Raw genomic sequence first — 19,631 nt, forward strand, 5'->3', positions numbered from 1 at the left:
CCTGCCAATGCGCTTGCGGAAGTGGTGGGTCCCGCCAACCGCACTGCGCAAGCAGGACCCACTACTTATGCAAGAGAGATTTAGCGCTTCCTAAGGGAGGCCCCAAAAATGAGCAGAAACATTCATTTCTGGAAGGAGGCAGGTCAGCAGAGCTCCCTTATGCAAGCTCCATCAACCTGCCTCCTTCCAGAAATGAGCGTTCCCACTCATTTTGGGTTGCCCCAGAAGCACTACATTGCTGTTGTACAAGTGGTGGGGCCACTTGCACAATGCAATCGGCAGGGCAGAAGAAAATCAGCAGGGGCATAAGTGTCCCATTGGATTCTGCCCCCAATGACCCATCAAAAACTAGACCCCCATAGTCCTTGCTATGTAACACAGGTGGTAAGAGCAACAAAAATACCATGACTGGGTTTGCATGTCACATCAACCCATTGTGGGTTGTTGTCTGGAACAACCCATGATGGGTTAGCGTGTCATCTGAACCCAGAGAGCTTCCCACAAAGTGGGTTAATTCTTTTAAACAAGCCATGGCAACAACCAATGGCTTGTTATAGGGGCTGTTTTACCCATGATGGGTTGGCGTGCTGTCTGAACCCGGGACACCCAATCCATTGTGGGCTGAGGAAAGTGATTAGGAGGGAAAAGTGGGATGGTGCACACTTTTCTAAGAAAAAGAGGGGATGCCGACTTGGGAAGGTGTGGGCTATAAGGAGAAATCCCACCAGGTTCGGGTCTGCCCTTTAAATGCTGGGCATCCCCTTGCGAAGTCGGTAATGTAATGTGCTTTCCCCTTTAAAAAAAAAAAACATTCATGGTGCTATAGTGCTATTCTGATGGAGCGACTGACACCTGCCAGGAGCATCATGTTCATGCTCAATTCACCTCACATTGCACTGCTCCTATGTGATGCTTTCACTACTTTCCCCACTCTGTCAATGTCTTAATCAGTTTCATCCCGGCTCTCCTGGGCTGCTTTTCCCCCTTTTAAAAAATTTCTTCATGGTGCTACAGTGCTATTCCACTATAGCGCTACTGCAAAGACTGACAAAGAAAAAAAAATAAAGGAAAAAAAAAGAAGCACTGACCGAAAATGGTTAGCGATCAGAGCAGGGAGGGGGTTGGGAAAGGAATACAAAATGGTGGTTCTGATGCTCAGGACCTTGGGATACTGAGTGGAGGGAGGACTGAAATGTCTTCTTTATAGAATCATAGGGTTGGAAGAGGCCTACAAGACCATCGAGTCCAACCCCCTGCTCAATGCAGGTAGCCTGATTCAGGTAGCCTGATTCCCAGGAGGTCTCCCATCAAAGTACTAAACAGGGCTGACCCTGCTTAGCCTCCAAGATCAGACGCATCCAGCCCTTGAAGGAGGGGGGGAAATGGTGGCAAGCCCGATCATCTGTCAGGTGCACAAACCATGCACTGTGGGTTATTTGTGGAACAACCCACAGTGCATAGCTTGTCACCCACGATGGGCTAGCGTGTCATGCAAACACACCCAGAATCTATGAATACTTTCAAGAAATGCTTCAGTTCAGTCTTAGCATCTATATGAAACTGTTAAGGGGAGCCATCTGTGGATTTGGAACAAGGTGTAGATGACAGCCATCTATCTCTTTATTCTGTTTGAATCAGGAGAGGCTGTGCAGGTGCTGGACCAATATCTGGAAGCAGTGATGGGCTGGATGCGGGCCAACAGACCGAAGCTGAATCTCAATAAGATGGAGGATCTGTGGACAGGTGGCTCTCATGTCCAAGAATTTGGTTGACCAACTCTGGATAGGGTAGCATTCCTTCTGAACAAATGGGTGCGTAGACTAGGGATACTCCTAGATCATAAGATGTCACTGGAGGCCCAAGAGATGACACTGCTGGCTTAGTCTCTTTAGTGTTCCCAAATCCCGGGAGGAGCAGTGTGGCAGCAGTTTTGACTGCTCTTGCCGTGGGACTCAGTAGGCGACCAAAGTAGCCCATGGTGACGGTCAGACAACATAACTCACGGTGGGTTAAATAAACCCTTCTGCAGACCGTGGGTTATCTGCATGGGTTATTTTGGTCGAATAAACCATCATGGGTTAAAAATTTCCCAAAGGACGACATGATAACCCACAGGAGGTTAAATAAGCTGCCGTGGCTTATTTAAGCCATCATGGGTTTTCGTGACATCCGAACCTAGTCTTAGTGTAGTTTACATGTTATATTCAAATAAATTCTGCACTTTATTTCAAAGTTATTCTTATTGGAATACTTATAAATATTTTAGGATGTGACAACTCAATCACATACACTCTTTTACATTATTTAGATTTTAAGAGGGAAATGAAGGCATGGAAAATTGTTAACATATTAATGTTAGCATGCCTGAAAGAGCTATGTGCATAAATATGTGTATTTCTTTGGGAGAATCAACTGAAAAAAAAAGTAACTGCAGCTTTGATTTTCGATTTGATCCATCCCAGTTGCCCAATTTGACTTCTATTTAATGTTATAAAAACAGTACATTTCTAAAACTGGAAAATTATAAAAGTGGAAAATTTTCCACTCCACATCACTGGACACAAAGGGCCACACTTAAGGAGAGTTGATATGGCTGACAGAGTGCTGGGCTGAGGTGTGGGAGACCTTTGTTCAAAATTAGCCTGACAGCATAACCCACCATGATACCTTTGGAAAAGGGGACGAAGATCATTTTCTCTTACTCTCAGGGGCACCATACCCATTACTCAGGCAGCAGCTGCACTATCAGGGATGTGTTTGTTGTGTCTCAGGAGTCAGAGAGTTAAGACAAAGCAAAAATATTATATTAAACAGATTATAAGGTCAAAATATACGTCTTGGAATCCAGAGCCCAGTGACCCAGTTGTATAACTTTATCCTATTAGTTAAACATGCTGCAGTCACTTAATCCCCTTATAATTGCTACCATCTACAACCTTGGAAATAATCTAGGTGGTCCAGTACTGGCACTGGTTCCCTTGCAACTCCCTGGCTGCCAGAAGTAATCTCTGAAACAAAGGTGGCATTAGGAGAAGAAATGCTAAGACGTTTTGCCTTCCTGAATAAGCTTAGTATTTACAGCTGGGCTCTGGAGAAAGAAGTTTTTGTGCAATAAGACAACTGCTGATAATGTAAGGCTGAAGATCAAAATGTTTAACTCAGCCCATACAATTGTATAAATGCAGTATAATCCTGAAATCCATTGGTAAATTAGTAAGGTCAAAAACATTAAAAAAAAACAACAGCAAGTCATTCCTTCCAACTGGTGCTTCTAATACAAGGATGATCTATGTCCATTTCAAGTCAAACAATCCTGTCTCTTAACATGTGATACCCTTCATTTAAATTTAGATTCTAATTTATGGACGGATAGAAAAAAAGTGAAATTACGTTAGTTAAAAGAGAGTTTTTCAGATCATATAAGATTAGGGAGGGCAACTTGTAGTTCCCAAGGGTGCTTTTATGAATCCTGCAGCTCTTGAGGGTATCCTGATAATCTTAGCTCTCATTGTAAAGGCTGTATGATCTTTTTTGCAATGAAGCTTGAAAATATGGTGGCAAAAAAGAAAAATCTTTAAAAGTTCAGGGAAAAAAATTATATGAAATGAAATTTCCTTGTGTTTTACAGCTGTCAACCTTGCTGAAATATTTTCAACTCTGCAAAACCCCCAATTATGGCAATGTAAATTCAGCACATTTATGAAAGACTACACAAACTGCAAAAATCAGTCTGTAAACAGAATTTGAGTATTGTTGGCGTTTATCATATCTAGAGACATGGCCTTGCAGCCTTAACAAAAGGCATGAATAATGTCAGGAATCAAAGGCAAACTTAGGAAAAAACCAAGCAAAGTCAGTAGACGTGCCAAAACTGAGAGTGAGTGGGGACAGAGAGAGATAAGGCTTTTGCGGGATTTGTAGGGTCTGTTTATAACATCTATCAATGTGGTGATTACTGAAAGCAGAGTGTATGACTTGATCAATCATGCCTCCCATTTGATGGATACTTTTCATATGATTCCCTGGATGTTTGATGACAGTGTCATATGACCAGCCTATCGCACGGCAATAACAGTTATCATATAATAAACAAGGTTGTGTGAATCAGCTTTATTGTTCATCCTGATCTGCCAACAGCACTCAATCATGGCCTTTCAAATTTAATCTTTCTTTTGGGCCTAGTTGGTAGTACAGTCCCCACTCCCACCACACACACATACACATACACACACTGTGTTACAGTTCTGAACCAGAAAAGGTGGGCAGAATATGGCCAAGTAGTTGCATCTTCATATCTCCAAGTGCTCTCTTTTAATACAATTCAGCTGTCTCCTTCAAGTCTTTTCCCATCATCTCCACACACTTCCAGCATCCATACACATTTTTTGGCAGTCTTTGAATGATCTCCTCCAACAAAAATCAACATGACCAGCTGGAGATCACTCCAGAGCCTCACTGGCATCCTAACTTAAACAAATGTGACTTATTCTGGTTGAACTAGGAGCCCACATTTTAATTTACTTCTGACTGCTAACGTACCTTTTCTGCAATTCCATTTTCTGTAGTATAGATTGCCATAAGCTCTGTGTCTTCTGTATCTTGATCACCACTTGATGTTGCTCCACCATTTATTACAACCTAAGATAAAAAAAGGTTCCAATAGCGTTAATAACGTACATTATATCCTGAACAAACAGCACAGCAGAATTGTAAAGTACTTTAGAGAAACAAATATAATTCCTATATAGTTGTCACATAGTTGACCAACTACAATATATATAAAAGATATTGCTAGTACTGATGAACAAGTCTGCAATTTTTACATTGATGGGATATATGACCCAACACCAATCATGATGACAGAAAACCACTGGGAATGGTTTTCTATACACTTTCAGAGGACTAAAATAAACAGCTATGACATCACTGATGCACAGTAGTTTACCCTCTACATCAATGTATCTCTTTTTAAAAAGCAGTTTTCCTGGAAAAGCATTTCATGTTATTCATGGGTATAGCTGAGAAATGAGTAGCAATATTTCTGCCCTATGGGAAAGGTACTGCCTTATCCAGAAGAGCTCAAACAAATCAGAAGGTTAAACAAACAGAATGGGTGGTGCAATCCATTCATATGCTCGTCAAATCCTGGCATTACCCAAGTATTGAAGTCTGTGTGCCTTGGTATTTAAGAACATAAGAAGAGCCATGCTGGTTCAGGCCAAAGGTCCTTCTATTCCAGCATTGTTTTCATATGGTGACCAACCAGCTGCTGGTGGGAAACCCACAAATAGGATATGAGTATAACAGCACCCTCCTGCTCATATTCCCAGAAACTCATGTACATAGGCATACGGCCTCTGACACTGGAGGTAGCGTATAACCACTAGAACTAGTAGCCATTGATAGCTTTATCCTCCACAAGTTTGTCTAATCCCTTTTTAAAGCCATCGAAACATGTAGCCATCACTTCTATAGTTTACCTATGTGCTGTGTTCCTTTTATTTGTCCTGAATTTCCCACCAATCAGCTTCATGAGATGACCCCAGGTTATAGTATTATGAGAGAGGGAGAAAAATGTCTCCCTATTCTCCATTCCATAGATAATTTTGTACACATTTAGCTTGCTAAAGCAGGCTCAGGTAACATATGGCCGCAGACACATTTTTTGTGAGGCTCACAAGCTCTCACTAGATCTTAAACATTGCTTCTAGTAGACTTCATTTACACAAAGCAGATATAAATTATGGCAACAGAAAAAATGGAAAAAGCTTAGAATAAAAGGGTGATTTCATTCGTATGTCTGTACATCGTAGTATTTTTAAGGTTGGGTGATGTTTTCAATTTTGGGGTTTCAGAATAGGAATACTGCAAAGTAAAAGCAATACTCACAAAGGGGGCAATCCTATTCATGTTTAGACAGAAATAAGTGCTACAACTCCCAGCATCCCCCAGCCAGTTTCTGTCTAAACATGCATATGATTGCACCCTAAATTCCTTAAGGTGATACACACATTAGGTGCTTTATAGGCAATTAAATATGCACATTCAAAAGACATCTATGATGTGGCCCTAAGTGATGAATGAACTGTCTCCCTCTGACTGAACACAAGCATGGTATGGAGACAGTGGCAAAAGAAATAACTGTACTGTCAGAGTTCTAGCCTAACACAGCTAGGGTAGAGCACACCAACTCCACTGAATTCCACTTCAATCCATTAATTCAACCTCTGGAAAATGCAACACTACACAGTATATGGACAACAGTGCCTCTAGGTAGAGTAAAATCCTGGCATTTTAAATTAGGCTAACATGCTGTAGTCTATTTATTTATTTTATTTGTTACATTTATATCCTAGCTTTCCTCCAAGGAGCCTAAGGTGGCATATATGATCCTCCTCCTCTCCACTTTATTCTCACAAGAACCCTGTGAGGTAAGCTAGGCTGAGAGTCAGTATCTGGCTCAAAGTCACCCAGTGAGCTTTATGGCAGAGTGGGGACTAAACCCAGGTCTCCCAAGTCCTAGTCCAACACTCTTAAACACTACACCACACTGGCTCTCTACAATGTTGTCTACAAGGTTGTGCTTTCAGTCTGAGTTGGGCCAATGTCAAGCTATCATCATAACAACAAAAGAGCAACCCTCCTGGATTAGACCAAAGGTCTAGTCCAGCATTCTGTCCCCACAGTGGCTAACCAGATGCCTCTGGGAAATCAACAAGCAGGGCATGAGTGCAATAGCACCCTCCTGCTCGTGTTCCCCAGCCACTGGTATTGAGAGGCATGCTGCTTTGGATATCGGAGGTAATATATAGACACCATGACTAGTAGCCACTGATAGCCTTATCTTCCATGAATTTGTCTAATCCTCTTTTAGAACAGTCCAAGTTGGTGGCCATCACTACATCTTGTAGTAGCAGATTTCATAGTTTAACTACGCACTTACTTCCTTTTATCTGTCCTGAATCTCCCACCATTCTGCTTCATTGGATAACCTCGGGTTCTACTATTATGAGAGGCAAAGAAAAGTCTCCCTATCCTTTTCTCCACATAATGCATTCTTTTATATACCACTATCATGTTTTTCCTTACTCACCTTTTCTCTAAGCTAAACAGTCCCAAATGTTGTACCTTTCCTCCTAGGGGAGTTACTCCAGCCCCTTGTTCATTATGTTTGCCCCTTTCTGCATCTTTTCCACCTCTACAATATCTTTTTTGAGGTGGGGTGACCAGAACTCAAATGACCTTCCATTAATTTCAATACTTTAAAGTGGTTTTGCATCATCATTAGCATTGCATGCAATACTTTAAAGCCATCCATCTACATTATTTAGTCAATTCCACTCAGTGAGATAAGAGTCTGGTCCCTTGAGCAATACAAACAGTCAACACAACATTTGCATCTGTTTTCTGAACAAAAGAAGTCATTCAGGAGGAGAAGTTTCAAATTCATTTCTAAACCATGTAACTATTTTCTCCTGAACTCCTCTCTATGCGGAAATTCATCTAGCTCTTTCTTTCAATAGATTCAGTTTAGCATGACGGCTTTTACAACAAATCTCTTCTCCAGAACTCAGAAGCTGCAAAGCGTTCAGAGGAATCAGTGGGAGGCATTTCACAAGTCACCACCTGCCCATGCTATTTTCAAAGCTCTGCTACATTATTACACATTTTCCCCACAATGGCAGTGCTAACTGAATCTATGCAACACCCCTTTTGTAAGTGCAATTATTAAAGCTGAAGTACATATTCTGTGCCTTGAAAACAGCCCTACAAGTGCTATGGGAAAGCAATGTAATGTTTTTGAACATTTAACTCACCGGTAACGTGAACGAAGTAGGATGCTTGGATTCATCCTCATATTTGCCTTCTGTTGGACTTCCAGTTTCTACTGATTTAGAGGTGGTGTTCTTGCCAATCCCCATTGTTTTGCACAATGCTCAGAAAATTCACGTGGTCTCTAAGTAATATCAGCGCAGGAGACAAATTTTCAATAAAAAGGACAGCACCTCAGAAGTCAGAAGCGCATCATTGGTATTCACAATGGAGCATAAGATCTTGTAAGTAATATGTGCTTCTATGTGCCTAGAAATGAAGAAATGAAAAACAGAGAAATATTGTTTTGCAATACAACTCCACAGTACTGTATTAACCTCAGTGAGAGTCAAAGTTATGGGAACGTAATTACATCAAGAATTTCATCCAATGTTCAAGATTTCCCTAAAGAAAACACCCAATTGCAATCCTCCCCCTTCACAGCATAGCTGGAAAATCCCCCCAAACTCTTTTGATGCTAGCGAGAGGAATCTGAAACATGTATTCAAGGCAGATGATGTCTACTTGCTCCACAAAACCCACTTTTACCATGAAGCCTTTGGCATAGCCATTTAGTCTTTACCCCCGTTTGAAACTGATCCTAAGTACTGAATTGAACACATATTCTTCCACATTTGCCCTCATTCCCATCTTCCTCCCCTCCCTCTACTGCAGCCTTCCTCAACCTGGCGTCCTCTAAGTGTATTGGACTACAACTCCCAGCATCCCCCAGGCAGCATACTGCTCTACAGTGGAATTTAAGATTGTAAACTGCACAGGACAGGGGCCTATCACTTGGTCTGTTACTCTGAAATACCATGTCCACTGATGTTGCTAAAATATAACAGTAATAATTAGGAGGAGCAAACAAATCTGAGTGGTCACGTTTACTACTTCGTTGTAGCGGAGCTTTTCAAAAGACACAAAATAATCATGTCAACCTTGAGTTGGTCTCACTATGACAATGGGAGTAATCAAAGGTAAAGAGGTGGACATAGATCTAATTTCCATCAAAAACACAGATGAATAAGAATGAAAGCTGTGTATAACTGGTCTTTGAAAAATTAATAAGGATGACTCAGTTCCCACACAAAATAATCATGCAAGCCCAGATTTAGACAATTAAACTATTCAAAGTTGTTCTAGTGGCTAACCAGCATACATTTGTATTATATGCAACTGATATATTTGGTTATGTACTTCAAGTTTAGACAATTGTTCTGTAGACTACTGCAAACCACTACCTGCAAAAAACTCAAGAGATGTTGCCTCCACTGACATTACACTGTGTCTTACATCTTATTCCTGCTTGAACAGATTAACCAAATTCCCTCTATGGCCAGATAGATTTCTATGTAATAATGGCTCCACTTTATACCCATTGAGGTTAGAGTATTAATGCCTCACGTTTAATAAACTTCATATGAAGTTAATGTTAAAGGCCATGGCTCATACAAATATATTAAAATTATTTTTCTAAAACCTTGACATTATGGACTATGTGTTAAAATGAATGCAACAATAGTCATAGCAATACAGAACAAATAAACAAGGTTTTTGGAACTGGGGTGTCTGACTCAAGGATAGACACGAACCTCATGTGAAACAGCTGGGAAAAATGATCTTCCAAGGGTATTTGAAAGCATTGGGTATTGGGAAAGGACAGGAAATGATAAATGGAAAGGTGGGAAGGCCACCATATCAATACTCTAGATTACTGGCCAGCAAATAAATGCTAAGAGGAGTCAACTTTTGAATGAGCGAAGACCAGTAACATTGGCCCTGTCTATTGGCCCACTTACATGCTAGTCAAAACACAAGTAAAGGAGGCTTTAGTCCCACGTGGGTGGGCAACACATGGTCTGCAGACCATATGCGCCCCCCGCTGCCCCACAGTGCGGTCCTTGCTGCTCCCTGTCATTCCCAAAAAACCAGGGGGAAAGACTGGCAGCAAACATACTATGGAGGTTTACTAAGGACAAATTTAGCTTGTTCTGAAGCTAATTTGTCCTCAGTAAGCTTCCGTAGCTGCTATGGATGCTTTCTAAGGACACATTTAGCTTCAAAACAAGCTAAATCTGTCCTTAGTAAGCTCCACAGCAGTTAGCCGCCAAATTTTGGCACCAAACCACCATTTATTTATTTTTTCATTCTGCTACTGCAAGGGGATGCATCCCATGGGAGGGTTGGGGGAAGGAATTTGTCTCCCGACTGCCTGAAATTGCCCATTCCTGCTTTAGGCCTTTCCTTTCCAGGTTGAAGGGCAACCCTATCTAAGGAAGCTGTGGCCTGAGGCACAAAAGGAAAGAATAAAGACAGACCTGTTGATGCTATGCCTACACAGATGTGTGAATTAAATAACTTTTTGGAGCGGAGTTACATAGTAAGTGGAATCCTGGGACTGGAGGCAACACTGGGGGCCAGATGAAAGATCATTTCCCCTAAGACAGCAAGGGGATTGACAGCAATCAATCCTTTGCTAGTATTCTTTTGTGCTATTGGCAATGATGCCCTTACATTTTTGCCATCCCTTGAAGGGAGCCACACCAAATCAGTCTGATGCCTCATTTTCCTCCACAGGGTGGCAGGTGGCCAGTAACCAAACTCGGCTGCAGCCTGCATGCTATGAAATTCCATCACCAGACACCTGAAGCTAACAAAAGTGGGGCTAGATCCCAGGAAAAAGCATATGATAAATCATTAAGCCAGAAAGAGCAATAAGAAAATGCTTTATTCAAAAGGCACAATAAAAAAGGATTTATTATAAAAGGCAATCAAGAATATAAAAGCTATGTTCATTGGCACCAACTCAAAAGCTAGCCTGTGGCATTTTCAACTAAATTCTTGAAGTAAAAGGCAATGAATGGCAATTGAGAAATCACCATGAGAAATAAATCGTAGTATAATCTCACAAAAATCCTAACAAAATAAGGAGTGTTTTCTCCCTTCTCTCAAAAGCTCGCCTAGAAAGAATTATTAAAAGCATATTTAAAAGCTTGAAACAGCAAGGGGGAAGCAAGAGAGATGGTGGCCAAGAAACACTCTTTCTGTAATACAGAGGAGGCTCGATCAATTTGTGACCCACCAAGCCAAATAGCAGCTCAGAAAACCTCCTGTTTTTGCAGAAAAGAAGAACAATCAAATATCTGCTTGGCCACAATATGTGATAGTGGACTGCACTCAGCTTGGTGGGTTACAAGCTGTGAATACCTGCAGTAGAAGAAACCACTAAGTTTTCTTGTCATACTTTACTAGAATTCTAATACAATCCATGCTTACAAAATTATCACTTCTAGCTTTTGGTTCTCATCTTCATGACAGCAAACGGTCTAGCTAACCATGTAAACTTCTGGCCAAATACAGATGCTTCATAATTATATTCTGATACCCCCCCAGAAGAAAAAAATGCTCATATGGAAAGTAGCCCCCAGCAATCTGCAAGAAGAAGGGAAGAAAATCAAATCGGCTGCCAGCAGATAATTGCAATAAGAGAAGGGGAAGGAGAGACTGACACCAATATCAAAAGAAGTTTACATTGGCCAATAGACCTGTCCCGATTAGCAAAACAAGAAAGCTTTTAACTTTTCAAAACAAATGAAGCAGATAATCACAGAACTTTGGCAAAGCACTGAGTAGCCAGGATAGATGGCAGAGCCACTGCTTGCCAGAGCCTCCATTCTGCACTTAATACAATGCCCAACTCATTATAGACTGGCAGCTTTTGAGTGCTTTTTGGCATCTGTCAGGCCAGGGACACCATTTTCTTACAATGGAAGACAGAGAGATGGTTCCACAAAACCTGTATATATTACTGATTAAATACAGTTGTTGTCCTTTCAGTTCTGGTCTTATCAAGTGAAAAATTCAACAGAGATAGATTATAGCCAGAACTCTTATGCACAGCTAGAAGTAGAAGAGAAAGTATTTTTGGTGACACAGATTGTAAATGAAACCCTCATAAAAGGGAAATGCAAAAATTCAAGCACTGTCACTCATATTTGCAACTGGATGAATGGAACTCATTCATGGGGTGGGACGTTAGTACAGATGGTAGAGACTGTGAGTCCTCTATTTTATTTATAAAGCTTGTTAGATGCTTCTTTCTAAAAATAATAATAAAGTACCATACAGTAAAATACAGACAACACATCCTATTGCATTTGGATATGTCAGACATGATTCCCAGCTGGCATTTCCCAAAGCTGGGATGGTCCAGGCCAAAGAACATGTAGCTACACTGTGAGGAAGCAATATAGGACTCTTAGAATCATAGAATAGTAGGGCTGGAAGGGGCCAATAAGACCGTTGAGTCCAACCCCCTGCTCAATGCAGGAATCCAAGCCAGAGCATCCCTGACAGATGGCTGTCCAGCTTTGACTTGAATGCCTCGAGTGTGGGAGAGCCCACCACCTCCCTAAGTAATTGGTTCCATTGTTGTCTTGCTCTAACAGTCAGGGAGTTTTTCCTGATGTTCAGCCAGAATCTGACTTCCTGTAACTTGAGCCCATTCTTCCGTGTCCTGCGCTCTGGGATGATCGAGAAGAGATCCTGGCCTTCCTCTCTGTGCAACCCTTTAAAGTCCTTGAAGAGCACTATCATATCTCCCCTCAGTCTTCTCTTCTCTAGGCTAAACATGCCCAGTTCTTTCAGTCCCTCCTCATAGGGCTTTGTTTCCAGTCCCCTGATCTTCTTCGTTGCCCGATCTTCTTCGTTGCCTTCCTCTGAACCCTCTCCAGTTTGTCTGCATCCTTCTTAAAGTGCGGTGCCCAGAACTGGACGCAGTACTCCAGATGAGGCCTAACCAGTGCTGAATAGAGGTGAACTAGTACTTCACGTGATTTGAAAGCTATACATCTGTTAATGCAGCCCAAAATGCATTTGCCTTTTTTGCAGCCACATCACATTGTTGGCTCATCTTCAGCTTGTGATCAACAACAATTCCAAGATCCTTCTCACTTGTAATGTTGTTCAGCCACATATCCCCCATCTTGTAACTGTGCACTTGGTTTCATTTTCCTAGGTGCAGAACTTGGCATTTATCCCTATTAAATTTCAGTCTGTAGTTTTCTGCTTCACTTCTCACTCACTGGTGTGGCCTAGAGAGACAGACAGATGAGGTGGGGACTACATCACTGCTAGGAATCATTTCCATCTCCAGTTGAACCCACTGCCATCTCATTTGTCAGTTCACCAAGGAGGGTAGTGTCAGTGAAAAGCAGGCGAAAGGCTGAGCCTCCTGCTGAAAGTGCTCTTTCTCTTCCTTCTTCCCCTTCCAACTTTGACAAGAGGCACCTAGGAATCACTGGATGCTTGCGTATGCTCTGAAAGATCCTCAGCAGTGACACAGAATACAGATTGACTAGTTTCAGGCAGATCCTATGTGGTAAGCCACTATCTTATGCTGCCTGTCAGTTGCTATCCATCATACATTTATTTATATATTAAGAACAATTTATATCCCTCCTTTCTAGTTCAAAAATGGAAACACGCAACAGTTTACAAAAGCAAAAGAAACCACTAAAATATAACAAAAGTGGCAGATAATCTGTATGATTTGTTATGGCTTTATTAAGAAGGAGAGAAATCAGCAGAAGTAAAAGATTATCCACCTTCCAGGCCAAAGGTCTGCTTAAACAAAACATCTTCAGCAGGCAGAGGAATGCCATCCAAATGGTGGAAACATGGATATCTTGAATAGGGAATTTCACAAAGTGTGAAACATCCAGAACTAAAGTGAAAATCCTAGAACCCCCGCCCCCCCCCCCATACACACACACACGTGCTCCTCAATCATGTGCCTTCTATGGGGGCAGGACACATAAGACAGCCTGTCCTGAAGACTTAGATTCCAGATAAGATAATAAAAAGCTTACCCCCAAATGTTAGTCTTGTAGGATTGTGGTATAAAGTAGGTGGCTCTGTGGTGGTCAAATGCTGCCTAGGTTGTGAACATGAGATAGTCTACCAGTCTCTGTTTTGCCCCTATCAAATCCCTTCCCACCCAATCCTGTGAAGGTGGTTGTTTGCAGTGCAGCACCAAGCTGCACAGACAACAAACATGGATAATTCACAGTGCCAATAATTTAAACATACCCAGCTCATGCTTCTTGAAAATAGTTGTGCTTGAGCAATTTCCTGCCTTCATTTGCAAGCCTCTTCGAGTCAGCAAAAAGGGGCCCATTCATAACCAACCTCCATATTTTCTATTTAAATGTCCACTCTAGTACATGATATTCTGACATCTGAAATGAATTGTTCTTGACTCATGTAAAAAAGCCCTAGCTTTTCATACTAATTATCACTTGTGTGTTTGGCTCACAAAAGGTTAATCAATAATGAAACTATGGTAATTTTTAAAAAAATCAGCGGTTTTCTGTAGAACATGTAGAACATGAATAGTTGGCCACTTCCGAACTTAAGAGGCAGCTGATAGTTGGCCACTTCCGAACTTAAGAGGCAGCTGATTCTCCAATGCAGAGTAGGAAGAGTGCGAAGGGGATCCTCTCCTCTGTGCTTCAGCTGCCCTGCATTTGCAACTAGATGGCCAATTTCATCTGTCTAACCACAATTTCAGCTGTCTAATTGGGGCACCTTGTGGGGGGCGAGGAGAGGCCGGATGTCACATAGTAAGCATCGTAACTGCGCTTCTGTGGTCCTCTCCCCCAGGAACGCCCCCTTTTCAGCCACTCCATGCTGGCTCCGAGCTCAGTCCCCAGAAACTGAAAAATCCTATGGCCATCTAGTTGCTGTCTAGTGGCCACAGATTGCACCCTTAGCCACTCAAGTAAAGCAATTGAGATGAAAAGTATAGATTTAACTTTATGACTGGTTTCATATAAAAAAACAGAATTTAGTAACTCCTTTCTCTAAGGAATACTCCAGAGGGTTCTGAGGCCAAGGAAGGCTATTTTCAAAAAAATCTTTCCATTTTTTGTTCTTTTAGTGCTTACTTTTTTCCCCAACTTCAAAATTGAAAGTTTTCTTCCAAAACCCTATTTGGCATCCTATACATTTTCCCCATAAAACACAGACACCCTTACAGACTTAGTTTAACAACATCGATTTAGTACTTCATTTATGGAGACTTCCTCCTAACAGGAACGCAGTCCATAGGATTGCACCCTTAAGAGTGTTCAAAGCACTTTACACATATTATCTTGCTGTAAGCCTTACTCATTATTATTATCATCCCCATATTGCAGATGGAAACGCTGGAGCTGAGCATGGCTTGTTTAAGTTCACCTAGTAAATTCATTGCCAAGGAAAATTTTGTACCAGGGATTTCCTGATTTGCAGCTCAAATAAATAGAAGTCTTTTAGCCACTGCATTACACCAATCTTATGAACAGTTGCACAAGACAGTTTAATATTCGTACAGAGGTATCTCAGAATATGGAAACAGGGTGACACAGTTATACTCATCAACGATAGTGAGGAAACACTCTTCAAGTTATGAAATTCCAAATGTATGGAGTGGTAATATTTTCAAAAGCAAAACTCAGTCTAGGGTATATAACTGTATATAACCTATATATAAATTACAATTTGTAGCTCACTAGCTGAAATTGTAGCTTATATTAGTTCCATCTTTGATTCAGTTAATTATCTTACCTTACAACACTGACACAGATTCCAGAGCCTATGCAAAAAAGCTTCCTACCAGCTACTCCCAGCTGCAGAGATCATTCTACAGCAACACAGACACGGTGAAGAAGGATTTTATATTCTAGATATTGTATAACTAACTGTACTTTATCCAATCAGAATAAATGTTTCTATATTACACAACTACTAAAAATACCAAGTCACACCACGTGGTCACAAGATGTTACTACATGCCTCTGACATAACTAGAAAAAAAAACACACCTTAAGTAAATATTGCAGTAGCAATAATATGTAAAAACTAAGCTAAACAAGTGCTGGTGGTTTAAGATATCATGAATTGTTCTTCATGTCCTGAAAAAGTTGTATATAGTAGAACGCCCAGGAGGAATTAAATCAAATTCTTCAAAATATAGATGCCCAGTTCTGAAGAATGACAGTCACACTGGCAAATCCCTCTGTTCTATTATTTATTTATTTATTTAAAATATTTTTAGATCATCCCTCCACTCAATGAGCTCTTGAGGTTATGTACAAATAAAAATAATAAAATGCATAAGCTACAAAAAGATAAACTTTTCATACAATAAAACTGGGGATTAATTAAAAAAAACAGCTCTATTATCAATTTCAGCGGGGGTGAGGAAATCATGATCCACTGTTAGATCTCTGGGCAATTTGCAGTAGAGGGTCTCCAATTCCCAATTGTCTAACGATAGCAATTTTAGGTCTAAATTAGTTAGAATCCCTGATCTGCAGTAACACTGAGATTTATATTTGTATATGCAGGTTGGTTCATCCCCCTGAGGTACCATTTTGCATCTGCCTCCAATCAGTGGATCTCTGGATCCTAGCAAAAAGCAAAATAGATCCTGCATGCCTGAAGTCTATCCTTCACTGAATTACAGATAAACAATAAATTTGTCCCCCCAAAAAAATGTCAAATGACAAAAAAATACAATCCTAAATCTTTTACCAACCTGCCCAGTCACTGAGGTCATCAGAGGGCATACTCCTGGTGGCTCCACATGGAGGTATGGCCCGACTGAGGTCCACCAGGAGAATAGCCTTTAGTGCGGTGGCCCTGGAGGTCAGGCAGGCACCAACTGTTGCTTCTGGTGCCTCCTGAGAACAGCCCTTTTCTAGAAAGCTGGTTTTTATTGGTATTCTGTTTTTAAAAGAACAATTTTAATATGGCATTTTAATTCTTTTTATCATTTTACCTTTTATGTTCACCGCTCTGGAATCTGTTTTAGATGTGGTGCATTATACAAATGTTATAAATAAATAAAAGTTTCATAAGGCAGCAACAAGTCAAGCAGCCCACACCTTTGCCAGAAACATCTGTGGCACAATTTGACCACAATAAAAACATGAGCAGTCACTTTTGCAATAATACTTCTACTTCTATCAGCTAGGATGCAATTTTCTGATGGACTGACAGAAAGTTTGCTCTCACTAGAAGCAGAGCCAAATTAGTAGCTCTAATATGCTCTTAGAGCAGAGAAAGGCACAGGCACAAGGGAGCTCCTGTATGCACCCAAGTGCTTTCCCACTCATTCCAGTGCCAAGGACAGCTCTGCATGAGTGTGGCAATTCTCTTCAATCAGTGTGTTGTTGTTTATTCGTTCAATCGCTTCCGACTCTTCGTGACTTCATGGACCAGCCCACACCAGAGCTTCCTGTCGGCCGTCGCCATCCCCAGCTCCCCCAAGGTCGAGTCCGTCACCTTCACAATACCATCCATCCATCTTGCCCTTGGTCGGCCCCTCTTCCTTTTGCCTTCCACTTTCCCTAGCATCAGCATCTTCTCCAAGGTATCCTGTCTTCTCAGTATGTGGCCAAAGTACTTCGGTTTTGTACTGGAGACAATAACATGGGCTTGGATGTGGGAATCCCAGATTTAAAGGCTTTTGGCAAGGTACTGTCTTTCAGTGTAATGAGCTCACAGAGGTGCTATGGGAATGGACAGATAGTGAAGTCACTGGCCACGTTTACACATCACAATATTATTATTGTGAACGAGCCAGCACACTGATGCATGCTGCCTGATCACTCCTGCTGCAAGTGGGAGTGGCTAAACAAACTGCAGACCTTACGTATGTTGTCCGTTTATCATGATGTGCAAACTCTCCCCAGACAAGCCAGAGCCATAAGCCAAGAACAAACCATGGCTTATGACTCTAGCTTGTCTGGGGAGAGACAAGCCAGAGCTCCCGGTTTGCACATTATTATTATTATTGTTGTTGTTGTTGTTATTCATCCATTTCTTATTGTAAATTTTAACAGAACAAAACAAAAAACATTTTAAAAAACCCAAAAAGTTTAAAAATCTAACAATATATTCTAAAATACTCAGTTTCAAATATTACAATATTCTAAGGAGCGAAAAAGAGTAAAAATGGTTATACATAAACTTCAGTGAAAGCAGACCAAATATCCAAATACAAGTCCATTTTCAAGTTACGCCTATATACCACTCTTTCAAATGTTGCTAACGTTAAGTCTTCAATCCATTGCATTATAGGCAGTGAGTTTTTATCCTTCCAGTATTGTAGTATCAGTCTTTTAGCAACCACAAGGGTGTGAAAGATCCATTTATGCTGACCATGTGTCACATTCCAAAAAACAGGTAAGTAATTTAAGAGAACACTTACATTAGTAAATATTAAAGAGCTTTCCAATACAAAATTTATCCATATAATAACTTCCTCCCAAAAGGAGGCTACTATTGGGCATTTCCGAAACATGTGAATAAAAGAAGCGTTGACTGCATTACACCTCCAACAATTAGCCAAATTTGACAAGCCTTTGTTAAAGAGAAGTTGTGGCATCCAACAGACCCGAAACAAAAGTTATTGCTGAATAAGTTGTAACCAAAGATCCATAGAAATATCTGATACAGATGTTTATGATAAATACATTCAAGCAGGAGCAATTGAGTAGCATGTATCAGCTGTGCATTGTGATACATGAACGTGAACTGTTGTGATTAGATCTATAAAGGCCTGGAAAAATTTAGAACACATCTGTCCCCCACTCCCGCTCCCCACCAGGACTTTTTTTCCAATTATTCCAATGGAAAAATTGCAACTTAGGAAACACAGGACCCTCCTGTGAAATATGTTCTCTTTCAGAATGAGTGAAATGCTTTAAGACAAGGGTTTACTCACTCAAAATAAGTAATTAATATTAAGATATTTATGTATGGCAATGTATAGCATAGAGAATAATAATTCCTATGTACATTGTAGAGTTCAGTTTTTAAATGTTGTTATAAAGCTTAACTTGATATCAAAATATGCTACTAGTCCTCAGTATTGTGACTGTATGAGACTGTTTCTGTCTGTCTAAATACACGTTTTCTACAAAATGTGAAGGTTCTACTTTAAGATGGCAATAACTAAGATACAAAGTGCTGCAGCTTGGAATGCACTCACATTGTCTCTCTCCCTCTTTCTAGTATTGGGTATATTCACAATTGTGCTTGTAAAAAAAAATCACAATCCTTTGCATGTTTACTCACCAGTAAGCCTCACTGAGTTTAATGGGACTTATTCCCAGGTGTATATAGCAGGGGTGGGCAACTTGTGGGTGTCCAGATGTTTTGGCCCACAACTCCCATCATCCCTCAACACTGGCTATACTGGCTAGGGCTGATGGGAACTGCACTCCAGATCATTTGGTGGGTCACAAGTTACCCACCCTGTTGTAAAGTGTGATGCTGCTATATAAAGCATAATATCATTTCAGTCATAATATTTCTGTATCAAGGTGAGTTGTAGTTTTCACTCGCAAGGCATTCAATATAGAGGGAAGAAACTGGTCTAGTTTCTGGATTTATTTTATTTGGAGCTTGGGGGAAGGTTCAACATCATGTTATACACTTTCTGCAGCAGATGCAGAGCTTAACAACCTAAAGGCTAATAAACTCTTCACTGCGTAGGAGACTGCAATCCTGTGCACACTTAACTGGGAGAAAGCTCCACTACACAGTACTTCTGAGTAAAACATGCATAGGATTCTTTTATATAAACCACCTTGGGAGGATTTTTACTTTAAAAGACAGCCTAGAAAAATATTTAAATACATTAAATTGCTCTATAGATTTCATAAATAAGCCCAATAGTCCAATTTTATATGTTAAGTTATAAATGATACATTTAATGTTTTCAGGGTGTTGGTTTACTAAGTAAATATTGCATATATTTTAGT

At 40.6% G+C, this 19,631-nt stretch overlaps 1 protein-coding gene across 1 annotated transcript in view; it reads right to left on the reverse strand.

The window, feature by feature from the left end:
- The window catches only part of SLC23A2 (solute carrier family 23 member 2), a 117,351-nt gene that overhangs the window by 53,045 nt on the left and 44,675 nt on the right, over positions 1-19,631 (reverse strand). The window contains exons 3-4 of the mRNA XM_084804192.1: positions 7,818-8,082; positions 4,540-4,638 (exon numbers count right to left, since the gene is read on the reverse strand). Of these exons, the coding sequence (XP_084660318.1) occupies positions 4,540-4,638; positions 7,818-7,922 (204 nt within the window). The 5' untranslated portion in view covers positions 7,923-8,082. The remainder of the gene's footprint in view (positions 1-4,539; positions 4,639-7,817; positions 8,083-19,631) is intronic.

The sequence above is a fragment of the Heloderma suspectum genome, chromosome 6 (assembly GCF_057233095.1).
Source record: "Heloderma suspectum isolate Gila_16-S chromosome 6, 16-S_ref, whole genome shotgun sequence".
Taxonomy (NCBI): domain Eukaryota; kingdom Metazoa; phylum Chordata; class Lepidosauria; order Squamata; family Helodermatidae; genus Heloderma; species Heloderma suspectum.